At 43.3% G+C, this 17,419-nt stretch overlaps 1 protein-coding gene across 1 annotated transcript; it reads right to left on the bottom strand.

The window, feature by feature from the left end:
* Positions 1 to 234: 234 nt before the first annotated feature.
* On the bottom strand, positions 235 to 12,543 carry LOC311193640 (killer cell lectin-like receptor subfamily F member 1; the record flags this gene model as incomplete). Its single annotated transcript, XM_084266530.1, has 6 exons — positions 235 to 364; positions 820 to 935; positions 1,838 to 1,989; positions 2,548 to 2,667; positions 4,015 to 4,113; positions 12,480 to 12,543. 6 exons carry the CDS (start codon positions 12,541 to 12,543, stop codon positions 235 to 237), a joined length of 681 nt encoding a protein of 226 aa, XP_084122656.1.
* Between the last annotated feature and the right edge of the window lie 4,876 nt (positions 12,544 to 17,419).

Below are 17,419 nucleotides of genomic sequence, written 5' to 3'. Positions count from 1 at the left end.
TGCCTCAGCGTGCACCAAGACCCGTGGATTTTATACCTTCATCCTAAAGAGTGACACAACCCTGAAATCTTCCTGGATTATAATCACAAGCAGAAGCAAAATGCGTGGATTCATCAAAATTCAGGCCAACCATTTTCCCTTCATTTTATAGAGCAGATAATCCTACCCCTTCAAAAGTGATGTAAACCTTCAAAGATCCTTCAAAGAGCATATTCACTTTCACTTTACAACATCTTAGACACCCAGAAGGACCGCGCTCTTCTTGCAAATCCACTTGTACAGGGAGAAGCAGTTATCAGCATGCATTTCTGTCAACTTATAGGCTGCACATTTTTCTTCTTTATTCCTTCCTTCTATTGTAAAACTGCAAGAGCCAAACAGCACACAGATATGAAGATCAATGAAAAAAAACTGTTTGCACATACAAAGAGTGAAACCACAAAGACTGGATTTTTTTTTTCTTCTTTATCCTGTCATTCTTTTGATTCTCTGTCAGGTTTTATTTGTTTAGTAAGATTCATATTTCTCTGTTTCCTTACTTGTTATACAGCTGGAAATTAAGAGCTTACACAGCATAGGCACCTGCTAACAAAACTAGTTGCTTTTCTGAGATCTGTCAAGGAATTTCACTTTCAATTGCATGTTTTGATCAGAATTCTGTACTGAGAAAAAACAGAATAGATCAGCCTGTCTAACTGGAGTATGGGCCCTGATATCTTACTACTTTCTCATGGTCTAACGGCTGAACAGCCGGGGTACAGTAAGTAGAGATTAATACATCACAGAAACCAACATAGATTCACCCCAGAATGAACCTACTTGTGCCCTGGATGTCTGGGATCATTCAGCCATATCCATCTTTCTTCCTCCTCATCAAAGCTTAATCCAGTCCAAACAAAGCCAATGTCTTTATCCTTCAGGTGGTTTAAGAAATCCTGGAGAGAGGAATGTCTTTGAACTCTCATAACAATGACATTTCATAAAACTACAGCACCAGTAACATACAATAGTAATTAATACTTTAAACCCAGTAAGGCTTTTGTATGAAAAGATTCCAGAGAATATTCCCAAGAAATTGAGAAAGAAAAGGAAAAACAAAAAAAAATCCAAACATGGAAATTATTACACCCAGTGCCACAGCTGATGGTGATAAGTGGAGCAACCAGCGAGCTAACTTTTGGCTCCTTGCTGGCCCAGGCCTATTCCACTAGCACATTTTAGACGAGGATCAGACTGGCCTGAATCACAGAATCTGAAGGTATCTGCTCTTTTTCATCCCTACAAAGAAGGGAGGTGATCATTTTGTCAGCTCACCCTCCTGGGTCATTTAGAAGTGACAGTGTGACCCAGCTTAAGCGAGATCAGGAGCGCAAAGGAGACACACTATAGGTTTGGGTTTGTTCTACAGAAATGTTTTTTTTCTATTGTCACAGACCCAGTATTGACCTTTAAAAATGTACAAAGTACAGAGAAACATTTCGATCCCTCAAAGAAAGGGAACAGCCTTTACAACAGATTATTTAAGAACAAGTTTGATGTGGAATAAAACATGCAACAGTGGTTGAAATGCCAGCTGCCGCTTGCTGGAGGTGACCTCTAGACATATAACTCTATCTGTTTAAATGAAATGTAGGCTACTGGTTTTCTCTTTAAAACAAATGTTTTTTAACATGCAGAAGCCAATCATCAGAGCACTTTCCATTGACAATGCCTTTTATGAGCACCTCTGGATTAGAAATGGTTTCCAAAAACACATGAAAAGCTATGTTTTGATATGTGGATTCACAAGGTATAAGTAAAAAGAATATTTAAACCACAGAGTGCCTTTCAAGCTTACCATTTCAGTCTTGTCCTCTATAACCAGGAGCTCAGATTTTTCTCTTGAGCAATACTTTCTGCTATTCTCCCAGGTGTCATGAGTTTCTGAGTAGAAATAGCATCTCCTGTAATGCAGCTTCCAGCCAACGGGACAGAGTTGACACATAGAGTCTGTGAAGAGTTTGGGATGCAGGGATTTTTCACACTTTTTTTTCCCCAACAACTAATAGCATTACTATTAGCTCCTGCTTTTTCTGCATCTTTTGAATAAAAGAGTAAAGAAGTTTTGAACCAGGGGTGTGGCAGAAATTTTGATGGTATGTCTCATTTTAAGAAAGTCCACTGTCCCTGCTTTACAGTGGCAATCAGGATAGTCATTCTTTGGTTAGGAAACACTCTGTGCTTTTAAATCTTTCCAAACTCTATATTATACTAAATATTTTACATAATAATTGGGTTAAAAGCCATGAAATTACTGGGAGTAGTACAATTCAGTGGCAATAAAACAAAGACCTTCAGTAACCCTGCTCCACTTTTATTTTTTGCTTAAACTAAAATTTTCAAGAACAGGACTCTAAAATAAATCACTTTCTATATCTTTATCCATATGACCATGCTTATTCCACAACCTAAAGCTCAATTCCTTCACACAGGTGTTCATTATTATATTAATCTTTGCAGGAGCTTCTGACTATTTATGGGACAATAAGCAAGACTTTATTTCCTTACCATTTACATGTGTGCATAAGCTTTCCTTTAAGGTAGTCAGTAAGTTGCTTTTGTTAAAATCTTCACCAAAGGTACTGCCACTCTCTCTGAGCTTCCGCGTGTCACTTGATAGCAACCCACCTGGACAAGAATACCCAACATTTTAACATAATGCTGGGTAAGTAAACTGCATAGACACCCCATAGTATTTTTCTTTAAGTGGAAGGTCAGATTGATCATTTGTCCTTCCAGCTCTCCTCTGAATCGTAGGTGGAGAGCTGAGCATCCAAACCACGCGCATTAAATGAATGAGGTGACTGACATCACAAATGCAGCATAGATTCCATTATCATGATGCTTTTGACAACAATGGTATGCAACAGTTGCCTTTCAAATAACATGGTTGTGCCTTTAATTTTCTAGTTCCTGAAATTTGTATTGATCTTATTTCAAACAAGAATGGGTTGATGTGAAAGGGCGGGGCTCGCATCCAGAGAAAGGGAGAACAGTGAACTGCAGAATGCTTTTGCCCAGAATTCCTTCTGAATTCTCATCTTCTCCTGTGCTCTCAAGTGATTTTGGTGTGCCAAGTGATTTTGATTTCCAGAAGCAGGCTGAACATTGGGACTACCAGGCCAAGATTTTCTTAAGGAGGAAACTAAAATTAGACTCCTTGATCAATATTCAGACGCTTGTTGATGGAAACCTAAAACTTACTCAAATTGCTTGACCAGGGCAAGTTTAGATGCTTAGGAGTAATGGCACACATCTGTTCTGGATAGGTAAGCTCCATATGCACATGATCAATGCTGGGAGTGAACTAGTGCTTATGCACAAATTCTGTGGACAAAGCAAAGGCCACTTTTATAAACTTAGAGGCACACATTTTTATCTCAGATTAGAGAGGTCTTTTCCAACTGTGCCTGCTATCTTCCAGCCTCCTATCTCACCTAACCTTGAACGCCAGCTCACATTCCCATTGCACACATGTGGCTGAGACTTAATGTAAGCAAAGCAGGGCGTTGGGAGGTGAAGACTAGCTTGAGGATGAAGGGAGGAAAAGTAGCATGGGTTCCACTTGTATCATATTTTGGAGTGAGTTCTGTATCATTATTAAAAGTTTTTCAAATTGTTTGGGTGGATGGATGGATTCTTTGTATAGAAACTTTGTTGCTTTGTCCAGTTTTGGAAAGAAACAGGAGGAACTCTCAGATTGGGGGACTGAAAAATGAGAAACACTCCAGCCCCCTTCGCAGACCCTAAACATGCAACAGTCCTCTGAAAACTGTTGACTTTCTGCAAATCCACAGCCCCAAAATACCAGTGACTCCCTCCACCTTCATTAGAAACACAATAGTAGAAAATATGAGTGGTCTTGTCAACTTATCAAAACAGTTTATTTGCAAAACTTGTTCAAGTTAAGGATTGATACTTGTTACTTATCATTTTCACAAGAATTAAAGCAAAACATTTCACTTGGTCACTCACGTTGCAGAATCAATGCAATCACAGCTCCCAGGAGTACAACATTCAGAAATCCTGAGAAAGCAGCAAGATACCACAAGCCTGAAGAATTAGAGGGGGGTTCTGCAAGAAATAAGAAGGTTTTACAAATGCAGCATCAATTGCTACCCAGGACATAAGTCTGAGTTTCTCTAGACATTTTTCAGTTTGAACACCCATTACTGTCGCTTAGTCATGTGTTTTGTCACAGTTGCTTTTTCCTTTCTGGTTGCCTCCTGCACATCAAGTGCTTCTAATAAACATTCATTTATGAAAATATGGAGAAGACCATGATGAGGCTGGTTGTCTCCCTACAGCTCATGGAAGATGATGGGGAGTAGACATTCTACCTGCGGAGGACCCCACGGCAGAGCAGGTGGAGACTCTGAGGAGATTGTGACCTGGTGGGAAGCCCACACTGGAGCAAGCTTCGAGCAGGACCTGCAGCCTGCAGAGAGAGGAGCCCATGCTGGAGGAAGTTTTCTGGCAGGACTTGTGACCCCATGGAAGACCCATGCTGGAGCAGTCTGTTCCTGAAGGTCTGCACTATGTGGATGGGACCCACATTGGAGCATTTGGTGAAGAACTGCAGCCAGTGGGAAGGGCTCATGTTGAAGCTAGTGGAGAACTGTCTCCTGTGAGTGGGACCCCACGCTTGGAGCAGGGTAAAAGTGTGAGGAATCCTCCCCCTGAGGAGGAAGGAGCGGCAGAGACAACAGGTGATGAACAAACCCTAACCCCTATTCCCTATCCCCCTGTGCCATTGCAGGGGAGAAGGTAAAGAAATCAGGAGTGAAGAAGAGGGGAGGGATGGGGGGAGGTGTGTTAAGTTTTATTTTTATTTCTCCTTGTTCTACTAAGTTTTGATTGGGAAATAAGTTGGGTGCATGTTATTCTATGCTGAGTCTGCTTTGCCCGTGATGCTGATTGCAGAATGATCTCTCCCTGTCCTTATCTTGACTCCTAAGCCTCTCAATATATATCCTCTCCTCTGTCCAGCTGAGGAGTGATAGAGAAACTTTTGTGGGCATCTGCCCTCAAGCCAGGGTTAAACCACCACAAATGACTGCTGAACAGTTTCTGTTTTTTCATAGGAACTCCGCGCCTTGGCCTGATCTCTGAATAAGCACCTCACCCAGTCTAGGGGGAACTGCCTAGCCAGGAAAACCCCGGCCCACAAGGAAAACACACCTTCTGCACTAATCCAAATGGATGAAGTGGAGTTTCCACAAGAAAACTTCTATCCCTGGGGAGGGCAGTGAGCCACCCTGCTCGGTGGGTATCATCTATTCAGTGGCTCTCTGACAAATACTTTGACCCTATCCTTGCCATTCCCATTAGACCTCGGAAAATATTGGGAAATTTTCTTATTGATACTGGGACCCCATTGTCAGTGGCCACTGATGACACAGCACAGCCCCTCAGCATAAAATGTGGCTGACACAGGGTCAAATTCACGTGAATCCTTGGTGAGGAAAAGGAATGACACACTGCAAAAATAAACCAGGGCAGAAGTAGCAGTTGGAGCTGCAAATATTGATATTTTAGGATTCGATGTACCATGTGGTCGGACATGGAAACTCCCCGATGGACCTGTGTGGGGTTTTGCAACAAATCAAGGGGATTCAGGCATAGTGAGATTGAGTCTGATACAAACATCTGTACCTTTACCCCCCTCTAAAACAACTAATGTTTGACAACATCCTTTGCCAGCTACAGCACTTATGGGGATTGCTGGGGCACCAACAGAATTGGAAGAAAGAGGCATTGTTAAAAGGACCCATTCGCTTTACAATTCAGTGGTGTGACCAGCAAAGAAACCAAGTGGGCAATGGCATTTTACAGTGGATTACAGACAGCTAAATGCTAATACTGCACCTTTGACTGTCGCAGTTCCGAGTATGTCGGAAACAGTGACGTTGATACAAGGCACTGCCCATCCCTGGCTGGCTGCCTTAGATGTTAAAGGTCATGATTCCTCTTTTTTCACAATTCCTCACCTTGAACAGGATAAAGCACAGTTTGCTCTTACGTGGAAAGGGATCTGATACCCTTTTAACAGGCTTCCTCAAGGTTATAAACATTCCCTTACAATTGCTCACAGTGCTTTGGCTAAAATCTTAGCAGAGCTTCTTGTTTCACCTGATAGCATGATATATCAGAATATCGATGACATCCTGATCAGGGGAAAGAGTCAAGAAAGTGTAAGAGACACAGTGGAAAGCATTCAGAAGACACTGCTCAATTTAGAATTCGAGATTCCAGACTCAAAGTGTAGGGGGCCCAAACAGGAAGGTAAATTCCTGGGAGTCTGGTGGGTTAACGGAACCGCCTCTATTCCTCAGGACACCCTGGAGAAAATAGAACATGGATAGAGGCCATCTAGCGTTAAGGAATTATAAGAAGTTTTGGGAGCCTGAAGTTATTGGCACAAACACAATCCAGGCTTTGCTATTACTGTACATCCTTTATATAATTTGCTCAGAAAAGGAAAATCATGGGAATGGGCTGAACAGCATACAAGCACATTAGGACTGTTAAGGAAAGAACTGAGATTATTCCAGCAGCTTGGTCCAGTGCACCCAAGAGACCCTATCCATATAGAATGGAGGTTGAATGAAAGTGGTTCTCATTGTAACCTATGGAAAAAGGGGCCAGAGGGACCAGAAAGGCCAGTAGAATTTACATCCCACTCTTAGTGATTTCTGAAAGGAGATATTTGGGTCTCAAGAAGGGCTTTCTGTCCCTAGTGGAAGCAGTAAAACAAACAGCAGATAAGGAGAGGCCAAAACGTAATCATCCTAGTACCCTTTCACCTCCTGGACGCAGTGCGCAAAGAAACCACACCACCTGCTGGTATCCTCCAGTAACGCACAGTATGTGAGTGGTTTGCTTTCCTGGAGGGCATCAATGAAATGATACCAATTACTGAGGGTTACAAAAAGACATAGATTGTACCTTCTTGTGCCGGTCTCCACCAAACAAACCCTCTCCAATTCAGGAAGCACCTTCTTTAAAGGAAAACAGTGATCTTACAAGAGTGTGGTTGCTGATGTAACGTCCCATAGGGAAAACAGCAAGTGAAAATACAAAGCTGTAGTACAGGAAGTGGCAACAGGAGAGAAACCAATTAAAACAGGTGAAAGTGCACAGGTAGGAAAACTTAGAGCAGTTCTATTAGCTGCATGACACTTTGCTAGCCATATCCACACGGATTCATATGTTGTTTTTAAAGGAGCCACCAAATGGATAGGCAAAAATTATATGCTGGTGGGAGTAGAGGTTATATCTGGTCTCACCATGGCTGCTGACTTTACATCAGCAACTGGGGATGGTTCAGCACACTTTCCCTACCAGAGGAAATCCAGAGTGACAATGGCTCACACTTTACAGCTGTAAAGGTACAAGGCTGGTCCCAAGAGGTAGGGATTTGGTGGGTATTCCACACACCATACTATCCTTAGGGTAACGGCGTTGTTGAACATACCAATAGATTAATTAAGCACTTTGCTAAAACCCATTAATCTGGATGGCATTTGCAATTAATAAGATGCCATCTACCAATTGCATAACCGGTGGCGTGGGGATGGCTGCCCCAAAATGAAAGCCTTCTGTGCATTTGCTAATAAATAACCCCAAAGATCCACACTGAACCAGGAGAATATCCTACAGGATTTTACACTGGACAACCTGTGCTGGTGAAAATGCCACAGATTAGAACTGTAGCAATGGTACTAACTACTCCCCAAAATCCCTACGAATGAGAAGCCAAAGGCTGCTCAGGAAAAGGACACTGGATTAGCACTCAGTGGATCTCACCCTCTTTTTAACCCTGCTGGTTAAATACAACTGAGCACTTTTATTTCCTTTTGTGCTCACAGGAATCCTGAAGGAAGAAAACTCTGATTGAAGTAGATGTCTGCGGGATCAACAATCATCTCACAGAAGTGGGATTGGAATCAGAATGAAGCAACTACGTGAATTATGCGGTGTTTAACTGATTCTAACACAACTCCCTTTGATGTGTGGCCAAAAGGGCCCAGAATGGCCATGGTCCCAAGCCTATGTTGGACACACTGGAAGTATGGGAAGATGCTCCATTGAGAAAAACTTAAATTTAGCTACTGTGGTTATGCACGGGATGGAAGTGTACTTAGAAAATGAGTGCAACTGAAACAACACCGATGGACTTCCACAGCTGCTGGGAACAGTGGGGCAAGAAATAAAAGTGGGGTGCAGGGTAACTGGTGAATCCACTCACCAGCCAGCAGCTCAAATCATAGTAACCAAAGTAGAAACAACAAAGAAACAGAAAAAAGCCTGTGTCATAGAAAAATCGGACTGTTGGTACACTTTTACTTTGGCTCATCCAGTCTTTGTAGTGTAACTCTGGGCCCACTACAGCATGGGGCTGTCCTTTAAATTCAAGATTATAACTAATACAGCGACATCTGTGCTGGTCACAAAGGATAAGAAACCTTGGCCCCCACCAATATCTAAAAATGCACCAACTCAGTCCCCCATTAATCTAATTCCCCTCCTCTTCAACACAGGCCCTTATGTAATTAAAAATACAAGTCAGTAACAAGAGTTGTTTAATCCATCATACTCCCTCAAGCAGGTGGAATTAACAATGCAGAAAATTATCTCTGCAATTAAACCCACAGGTTCACCATTCATGAGTACATCTTATGCAAGATGGTCAATGTGGTTTTTCATGCACAGACGGTCATCCCTCCAAAACGATCTAAAAGGGTTGTGATTGGTTTCTTGGGAACAGGACTGGGAGTCTTAAACATAGATGATGAAACACTTGCTAATGAATTAACCACCATAACCAGTGGCTTAAAAGCATTGAAACACCCTTTACAGTCTTCTCTCACAGCTCTGGGGACTAATGAATGGCTCTTGTTAGATATATTGCCTCAGTGGGGAAAGGTAAATGAAAGAGACCACCAGCTGATTGCCAATGCACTCAGTGCTACCCAGAATAATGTTTCTCTAGCTCTTAATGGTATCCAGGCTCAATTGTGGATGCCCTCTATAGTAGCCACAATTATACGGGAAGGTGAGGAAGGCACCTGACCCACTGAAACTCAAAAGGTAATTTGGGACAATGCACCTAAATTTGAAAGAAAATGCCAATCCTGGTGGTATCCAGTTAATTTCACCTACAACCCTACTGATGGCAAAGCCACGGCTTTTGTCTAAACCATATATAATGTTTCAGTATACACCATGTACCAAACCATTGCACTGGGCTTAAATCATCACGGAAACATACTCTATCCTATAGAGCATAGAGTATGGGCCCAACAGAATGAAGGCAAACAGCAAACTATTGACATGTGCGGTACGGGAACAACAAGGGTTCATTTGTGAAAGTAAAACCATCAGAGCACAAGATGTTTGTCTTGACACTGAACAAAATATTTGTCGTTTTGAAATGCATCCCAATGAAACCCCATAAACTGTATTTGTATATATTGGAAAGGGATGTGTTTGCATGAGAACCCTTTGCAGATAACATTACCATAGACATGAGCAACTATTTGAATATTTGTGCTTGGAACTTTACTAAAGTAGTAGGATGAGACTTTGATTATCCAACTCCTGTTACAACTCATAAACTGTTACAATCCAACCATACTCTACTTTGAGGACTGCTGCCTACCCCCATAGGAATGAACCTTTTCCTGATAAAAAAACCTGCTACAATGTGAAGACCTGATGCAGTTGTGGGAACAAGCTCAGGAAAATGGACAAAAAGACTCTGATTACTCTCCCCCACGATGTAGAAAAAATACTTCAAGTGTTGGAAAGAGTGAAAAAGGATGGAGAACATCACTGGAGGGACACTCTCTTTGGATGGTCACCATCTGCAATGGGAATCTTTAACAAGATTCTTCACCCCATTGTTTTCCTAACACTGTATTGTGTTTTATACTTACAATTGCTTTATATGTTAGACTTTGGATAATGATGAAACACTTAAGTATGTACTCAATAATCCCCATTATGAGAACATATGTGATACATGCAATGTATTTCAAATGTAGTGAAGCTTGAGTGACTATAGTCACAGAGTGGATAATCTGGAATAATTACTGGGGGTAATTTAGAAATTAAATTTATGTTCACATTTTAAAGAAAGGTTCAGCATTCAAGAAACACTCCAGAGTGATAAGCAACTGATATGCCAAGCATCCTTGTCGCCAAAAGTTCCTAAACATCCTTCCCTCACAATAAGTTCCAAGGTAATCTTGAAGGTTGGTAACATCAAGGGAGCTTGACATTCTAACACTGAGATAGCCACTCGGAGTCTGGAGTGGAGTGGAGATATTGTGGCCAGGCTCTGTGATAACTTGAAGGGGACTTGAAGGCTAAACAAAACTGACAAGCTGCGTACTTGTTACCCTGGGCCCATGACCTGTCATGTATTTGACAAAACACCGTCCTTTTGGTGAACTATGCCTATTATAATATCATTATAATACAAAAACATACCTCCATCCCAGGAGCTACCCACCTCCGAGGTACGACCACCCTTCACTGAGCATGTGCTCTGAAGTTTCTTACTCTCTACCTCTAAACATAAGGTGAGGGAGCTTTATACCAATCACAGTAAAGGGATGCATGACTCGAGTCACTCAGGCTCCACCTTAGAGATAGGAAAAAACATAAAAGTAGCCCAAAATCTAAGGAGTGTTAGGGAAGATGCCATCATGTACGGGAAGATACCACCACGTACCATTCTGACCCCTGGGATCAGACAACGGGCTGAGCTTCTCTTCCCCGCAGCCCCCCATTGGGATGCCTTTGGGTAGGATTTGAACACTTGGTCACACCAAGTGCCTCCCAGGGAAATTTAGAATTCTCCACAGACTCACTGTATATCTTTCAACACATTAGTAGTTAAGACCCTTGGTATTTGCAAGCACTTTGCAGGCAGTGAATTTATCACCAGCAATCCAAGTGCCTGTTGCTTACATAAACTACGCTTTCATTAAGCTGGCCGTGTTAGTTCTCATTGAATGCGACTGACCTCTTCTAAGTACAGCTGTGGCAGTTCAAGGAACACGACTAGGCCAAGGGTGTCTTTCATTATTTGTGAGTCCAAATTGTGCTAGTTCAGTGCACAGAACACAACCTTGCTTAGAACGATAAATCGGGCATCGCTGCCCTTGATGCAACACACGGTATAACAGCTCATCATTTTCCCAGCCTCTCAAGACAGCTCTGCAGCTTGCATCACTGGTAGAACCAGGTGGGATTGCAAAGAGTAAAGGGGGGCTCTGCGTTGGGGTCTTCCTTCTCTACTGCAAGAGCTGCACACCTTTCTCCACAAGCAGACACTCAGCCTGCAGTGAGTTGTTTAACAAGCTCAGTGAGAGCGCTGTTCTCTTCGGCTGCTTATCTGCAGTCGCTCTGCTGCCCTGTTGTGTCATGCAGGTAGACGATGAAGACAGTTTGTGGTCACACGCTATTCTGTGTATGTGCCACATACATCATGTCTGACTCTCTGCTTCTTTTAACTGGAAATAATCTACTCCATTACAGCAATGCTTCTTCAAATCGTAGAATCACAAAATATACTGAATTGGAAGGGATCCCTACAACTTTTGTGCACATTGGTAAATATTTTTAAGATGATTGAAAATTCTTAATGAAATAAATATTAGCTTTTTCTGACTTTTTTTTTCCTCCAATATGCTAGTTCTGTTTACTGCAGTTGGGAACGGGCTCTCAGCTATGCTGTTGTAATAACAAACTGGCACAGTTTAAATCAGTAACATTGCACACAATATATACTGCCATACTGAGTAACTGAAGTTCGCTCTTGTTCTTGTACTGAAGTTCACTTGTGTGAAAGCACATAACATTGTACTTTCTCCCTTGCTGCTCCTGACACTTTTGACAAAAAATCCTGAGAAGTTGTTGAAAAAAGCTCACTGGACACCAAGTTACTGTCTCAATAGTTTTCACTTAAATTACTCTTAAAATCTTCTTAGCTGTGATTCCTGGAAACAAAACCATCCAAAATTGAAAAAACCCAAACCCAAACAAACAAAACCAAGCAAAAACCCAGTAGAAAACGTAAATGGCTAATGAGCCATTAACCACTGCCAAAAGCCCTGACAACTACTGCCTCATGTTTTCCTCAGAACTCCTCATGCTTCTCTCTCACAGTCTCCATTTTGTGCCGAGACTGTCAGCACAAAATGTCTGACTGACCAAACCGGTGGTAACATTAGTGCTGCATTTTATCTACTCTCCATCATATTCCTCTGCATGCTGCTATGTGTCATTAGCAGGTTTAGAAGAGCCAGCTAAAACTTTGGCAGATTTGGGTTTTCCCATGACAACTCAACATAGTTGGAATGCAGCTGGAGAGAATTTTTATTGACAGAACGAGCCCGACGGCGCCGCGTAAATGCTCGTACGCTCACCTGCCCTGCAGCTTTTCTTCCGCCTCTTGAACTGCAGTTCTGTGTAACCCTCTTCGTTCTCCATCTCAAGGTCTTTTCATCGCTTCTTCGTATTGAAGACCGTTTGACTGCTGGTGTCAAACTAGTTATGGGAAATGCTTCGAATGGGTGTGATAAACAGGAAGGGCACAGCGGATGGCCATGCGCGCTTTCTTAGCCGAAGATCTATGCAAAGGAAATTGACACTATAAACTGCATGGACAGGAGAACTCTCTCTTCTTTTTCAGCTCCAACGTCTCTCTCTGGCAAACTCGAGACCATTCTAACAGACACTCCTAACACTGTGTTTTCTCCAACGCAGTATCACAGTCCTCAGATGCAGGTAAGTGATCATTCTGCCTTTCTTGTGACCCTCAGGCTTTCCTTCTTATTTTCTTCCCAGGAAGAAGTGGGAATAAGACACCAGCTGGCTGCGCATTGGGCAGCCAAGGTCAACCCACCACAGTCATCTTACCAGTTTATATTCTTTTTCTTTTTAATTTTTTTTCTTATATATTTGCAAAGCTGTCTTAAGCTCTAGTAAATCAAAGACAGTGGATCCATGTTTGTCTCAGGGAGCTCTTAAAAAGATTGCCAAGAGATCACCCATGGGAATATTGACATAAATTGTTTCCTAGATGGAACAGGAGCAAATCGGTTTTAAAAAGCCATGCATCTGGAAAATAAACTGTTTAAATATTATAGTCTTTTGTTTCACTTGTACTAAATCCTCTTTACACTCTCTAATTATTTTTTAAAACTTTGGGGTATAAGTGAAAATATATTGGAATATCTACAAGTAAAGATTGAACAAAACCCACCCAACAAAAGAAGCCAGAAGCTGAGCCCATCTTTTTCCATAAAGCCCCTTACTCTGCCTTTGGATTGCTTCTGCAATTTCTTAACTTTGTCTTCTGCAAAGCAGCCTGGAGGAATCACAGAAGGCTAGGGGTTGGAAGGCACCTCTGGAGATCATCTAACCCAACCCTCCTGATAAAGCAGGATCACCTACAGCAGGCTGCACAGGACAGCGTCCAGGTGGGTTTTCAAAACTCCATCAAAGGAGACACCACAACTTCTCTGGGCAGCCTGTCCCAGTGCTCTGTTACACTCACAGTGGAGAAGTGTTTTCTCATATGGAGATGAAACTTCCTGTGTTCCACTTTGTGCCCATTGCCCTTTGTCCTGTCACTGGGCATCACTGACAAAAGACTGACCTCAGCCTCTAGATAACTATCCTCAAGAGATTTATAAGAGTTGATAAGGTCACCTCTCAGTCTTCCCTTCTCCTGCTAAACACAACCAGCTCTCTCAGCTTTTCCTTATACAGGAGATGCTCCAGTCCCTTCATCATCCTTACAGCCCTCTGCTGGAGTCTCTCCAGTATTTCCCTGCCTCTCTTGGACTGGGGAGCCCAGGACTGGACACAGTGCTCCAGATGTGGCTTCACCAGGACAGAGTAGAAAGGGAGGAGAACCTCCCTCAAATTGCTGGCCAGGCTCCTCTTAATGCAGCCCAGATACCATTGGCCTTCTTGCCTACAAGGACACACCTTTATGTCATGGAGAGCTTGTTGTTCCATGGGACTCTCAGGTCCTTCCCCGTAGAGCTGCTTCCCACCAGGCCATTCCCTACTCAAGATTGGTGCCTGGGGTTGCTCCTCCCTAGGTGCAGGACCCTGCACTTGCTCTTGTTTAATTTCATTTGGTTGCTCTCCACCCAACTCTCCAGCCTGTCCAGATCCCTCCGGACGGCAGCACAGCCTTCCAGTGTGTCAGCCACTCCTCATAGCTTTGCATCATCAGCAAACTTGCTGAAGGTGCACTCTGTCCCCTCATCCAGGTCATTGATAAGCAAGGTGAACAGGCCAGGAGCCAGTACTGACCCCTGGGGCACACTGCCAGCTCCAGGCCTCCAACTAGACTCTGCGCTGCTTGTCACAACATAATGGTTTATATTTCCTCAGCGACTCCTTCTGAAGCTGTTTCTTCCTGGGAAATAGGTCCACATTTTCTGGATCACCTTGCTCTGACTTGGGGGTGATTCTAAGAAAAACGGTGCAAATACTGTCTGAGGAAGCTTTCAGATGAGCTGGTCTGAGCTCCTGGCAGGTACTGCTGTGGTTTCAGCAGCCTTTAAAGCCTCCGAGTAACATGACAATGCTCGCTGCAGTGTGTGTCTACGTACAGGCAGTTTCCACTCTGTCTTTGCCAGGGCTGAGATGAGCGCTGCCTGCCACATCCACTGCTGCTCAGCTGCAGCAGGGCTGGCTGGCAGATGTATTGTTACAGAGCCTGAGGTGAAGGCTTGAGAGACAGGGTTAGAAACGTCTACTGTCTCTTCTCTGTGCCGAGGCTTGCCATAGTTTGCAGCCCCCTACCATGTCACAGTCAGCACAAGTTCCTTAACCTGCAGTGTACTTCCACTTGGTGGTCTCTTTGTTACAGCAGGAATTCCTACAAAGAGGACAGGTTGTTGGACAATCACACCCCAAGCACAGTTCTCACCTGTGTGCTTCTTCCCAGGGCTCAATCTTGGGTACAGTTGTGTTCAACATCTTCATCAATGACCTGGATGAAGGGATTGAATGCTCCCTTGGCAAGTTTGCAAATGACACTAAACCAGGAGGAAGTGTTGATCTGCCTGAGGGTAGGGAGGCTCTTCAGAGGGATCTGAACAGACTGGACCAATGGGCTGAGACCAATGGGATGAAGTTTAACACCACCAACTGTAGAGTGCTGCACATGGGACATAACAACCCCATGCAACACTACAGGCTTGGGGGAGACTGGCTGGAGAGCTGTTGAGCAGAAAAGCACCTGGGGTGTTGGTTGACTGCTGACTGAATATCAGTCAGCAATGTGCCCAGGTGGCCAGGAAGGCAAATGGCATCCTGGCTTGTATTAGGAATAGTGTAGCCAGTATGTCTAGGGAGGTGACTGTGCCCCTGTACTCGGCATAGGTGAGGCCACACCTCAAGTACTGTGTCCAGTTCTGGGCTCTTCACCATACGAAGAACATGGAGGTCCTTAAGCAAGTGCAGAGAAGGGCAACCAGGCTGGTGAAGGGGCTGGAGGGCAAATCATGAGGAGCGGCTAAAGGAGCTGGGGATGTTTAGCCTTGAGAAGAGGAGGTTGAGGCGAGACCTTATCAGCACCCACAACTACCTGAAGGGAGGTTGTAGGGGTTCGTGATGGTCTCTTCAGGCCCTGGAACAGGCTGCCCAGGGAGAGGGTTGAGTCACCATCCCTGGATGTGTTTAAAAAAAGGTAGATCAGGTGCTTTGGGATATGGTTTAGCATAGCACAGGAACAGTTGGACTCATTGATCTTAAAGGTCTCTTCTAACCTTGTGACTCTGTGATTCTTTCCTCTTTCAGCACATCAACTTGGATTGAGATTGAAATAAATTCAATTCAGTGAGCCTCTGTAACCTGCAAAACTGGTGGGTTTGGGAATTGCCGGTGATTTTTACAGTGGATCCTGCTCCCTGTTCATCTCTCTGTAACTGGCAGAAGTGGAATTTCTTTCACTCACTCTGGATTCATACACTCCCTTTGCAGCCCAACTCTTTCTAATGACACAATAGTGCTCTACCTGCTACTGACAGATGCTGTGGAACACGTGCCTGTTGGAGAGACTCCTCCTTCCTCCAACAGAAGAGGATCTATAATCTTCAGGAGGCAAAATTCAAATCAGGGGAAAAAATACTGGAAACTTGATGTCCCACCATATGTGAACAGACACAGAGACCAAAGTCTTGATTTGAATGATGCTGGCTTTGAGACTCAGCTCTGTCTGAAGTGTCCTCTATTTGTTAGGTTTTCCATGCATGGTTGGAAAACAGCTGAAACTGGCATCTTTGCAAGAAGGGAGGGATCTGTTTCACAAGTTCTTAAGCAACTTACCAATGTGAGTATGAGAGAAACCACAATTCTGCTCAACCTCAAGGGAACTTGCACGACCCAATCTTCAGGCCTTCCCATCTCCATTGAGAAGCATTTGAAGTATTTAACACAGGCTTGGATGAGCGTGTCACTGCTGTTTTAGCAGTCACTCTGGAATATCTCTGTCCCTTTGCATCGTTACATGTAGGTGTACAGTATGTCTTCAGCACCTGACAATGAATGCTTATTCCAGAAAACCAAGCTGAAGCAGTGTCTGTGTGCCAGTATCACTGACCAACAAGCCAGTTGCTTGTTCTGCCTGAAAGCCTTTGACCTCAAGTCAAACCTTGTCTTTTGAACATACAAAATATCCCATCCCTGCAAACTGCCAACATGAGGAAGGCCTCTGGTAAACAGAAAAGAGCTTAGTTCAGCCTAAACAAACACAAACCAAGATCTGTAGCTTTAAACAAGAGGAATTTATTCAAGTCAGTTCTTGGCTAACTTTTGGCTCAGAATCCCAGAGGGAATATCCAAATTGACAAGAGCCCCAAACTGGATTACATTTTCACCTGATGTCACACAGCCCCTTCCTAGACTCTCAGTAACAGAGCTTTCCACAATACAAGTCCTCGAGATTCTTTACATTCCCTTTAGTGTTCTCTATATATCAAATTAAACACATATTATATTAAAAATAATTACTTAGCATTTGAAACAGATAATATGAGATCTGACTTCATCTGCAACAGTGCAAAGCAGGGATAAGATTAGTGCAATTGGCTGTGGAAGCACTCGAGTATCAAGTTGCTATCACTGGTTCCTGATGCAGGACCAACATCCCTTCACACATCACAAGAGGCAGTTCAATGACACAGCCTGTTACCTTCAGCACCACGTGTATATTGGACATTTTCACAGGAATTTCTTACCAGGCTGCAAGAGCATTTACAGTTGGAATTGATGATCTCTAGGGTCTTTTAAAACTTAAAAAGATTCCATGATTTTATGACTCTGTCCTCATTAGCTGGTGGGA

The sequence above is a fragment of the Gallinula chloropus genome, assembly GCF_964237585.1.
Source record: "Gallinula chloropus genome assembly, chromosome: 1".
In the NCBI taxonomy this organism is placed as follows: Eukaryota; Metazoa; Chordata; class Aves; order Gruiformes; family Rallidae; genus Gallinula; species Gallinula chloropus.
Note: the sequence above shows the minus strand (reverse complement) of the source record. Positions and strands in the feature narration are given on the sequence as shown.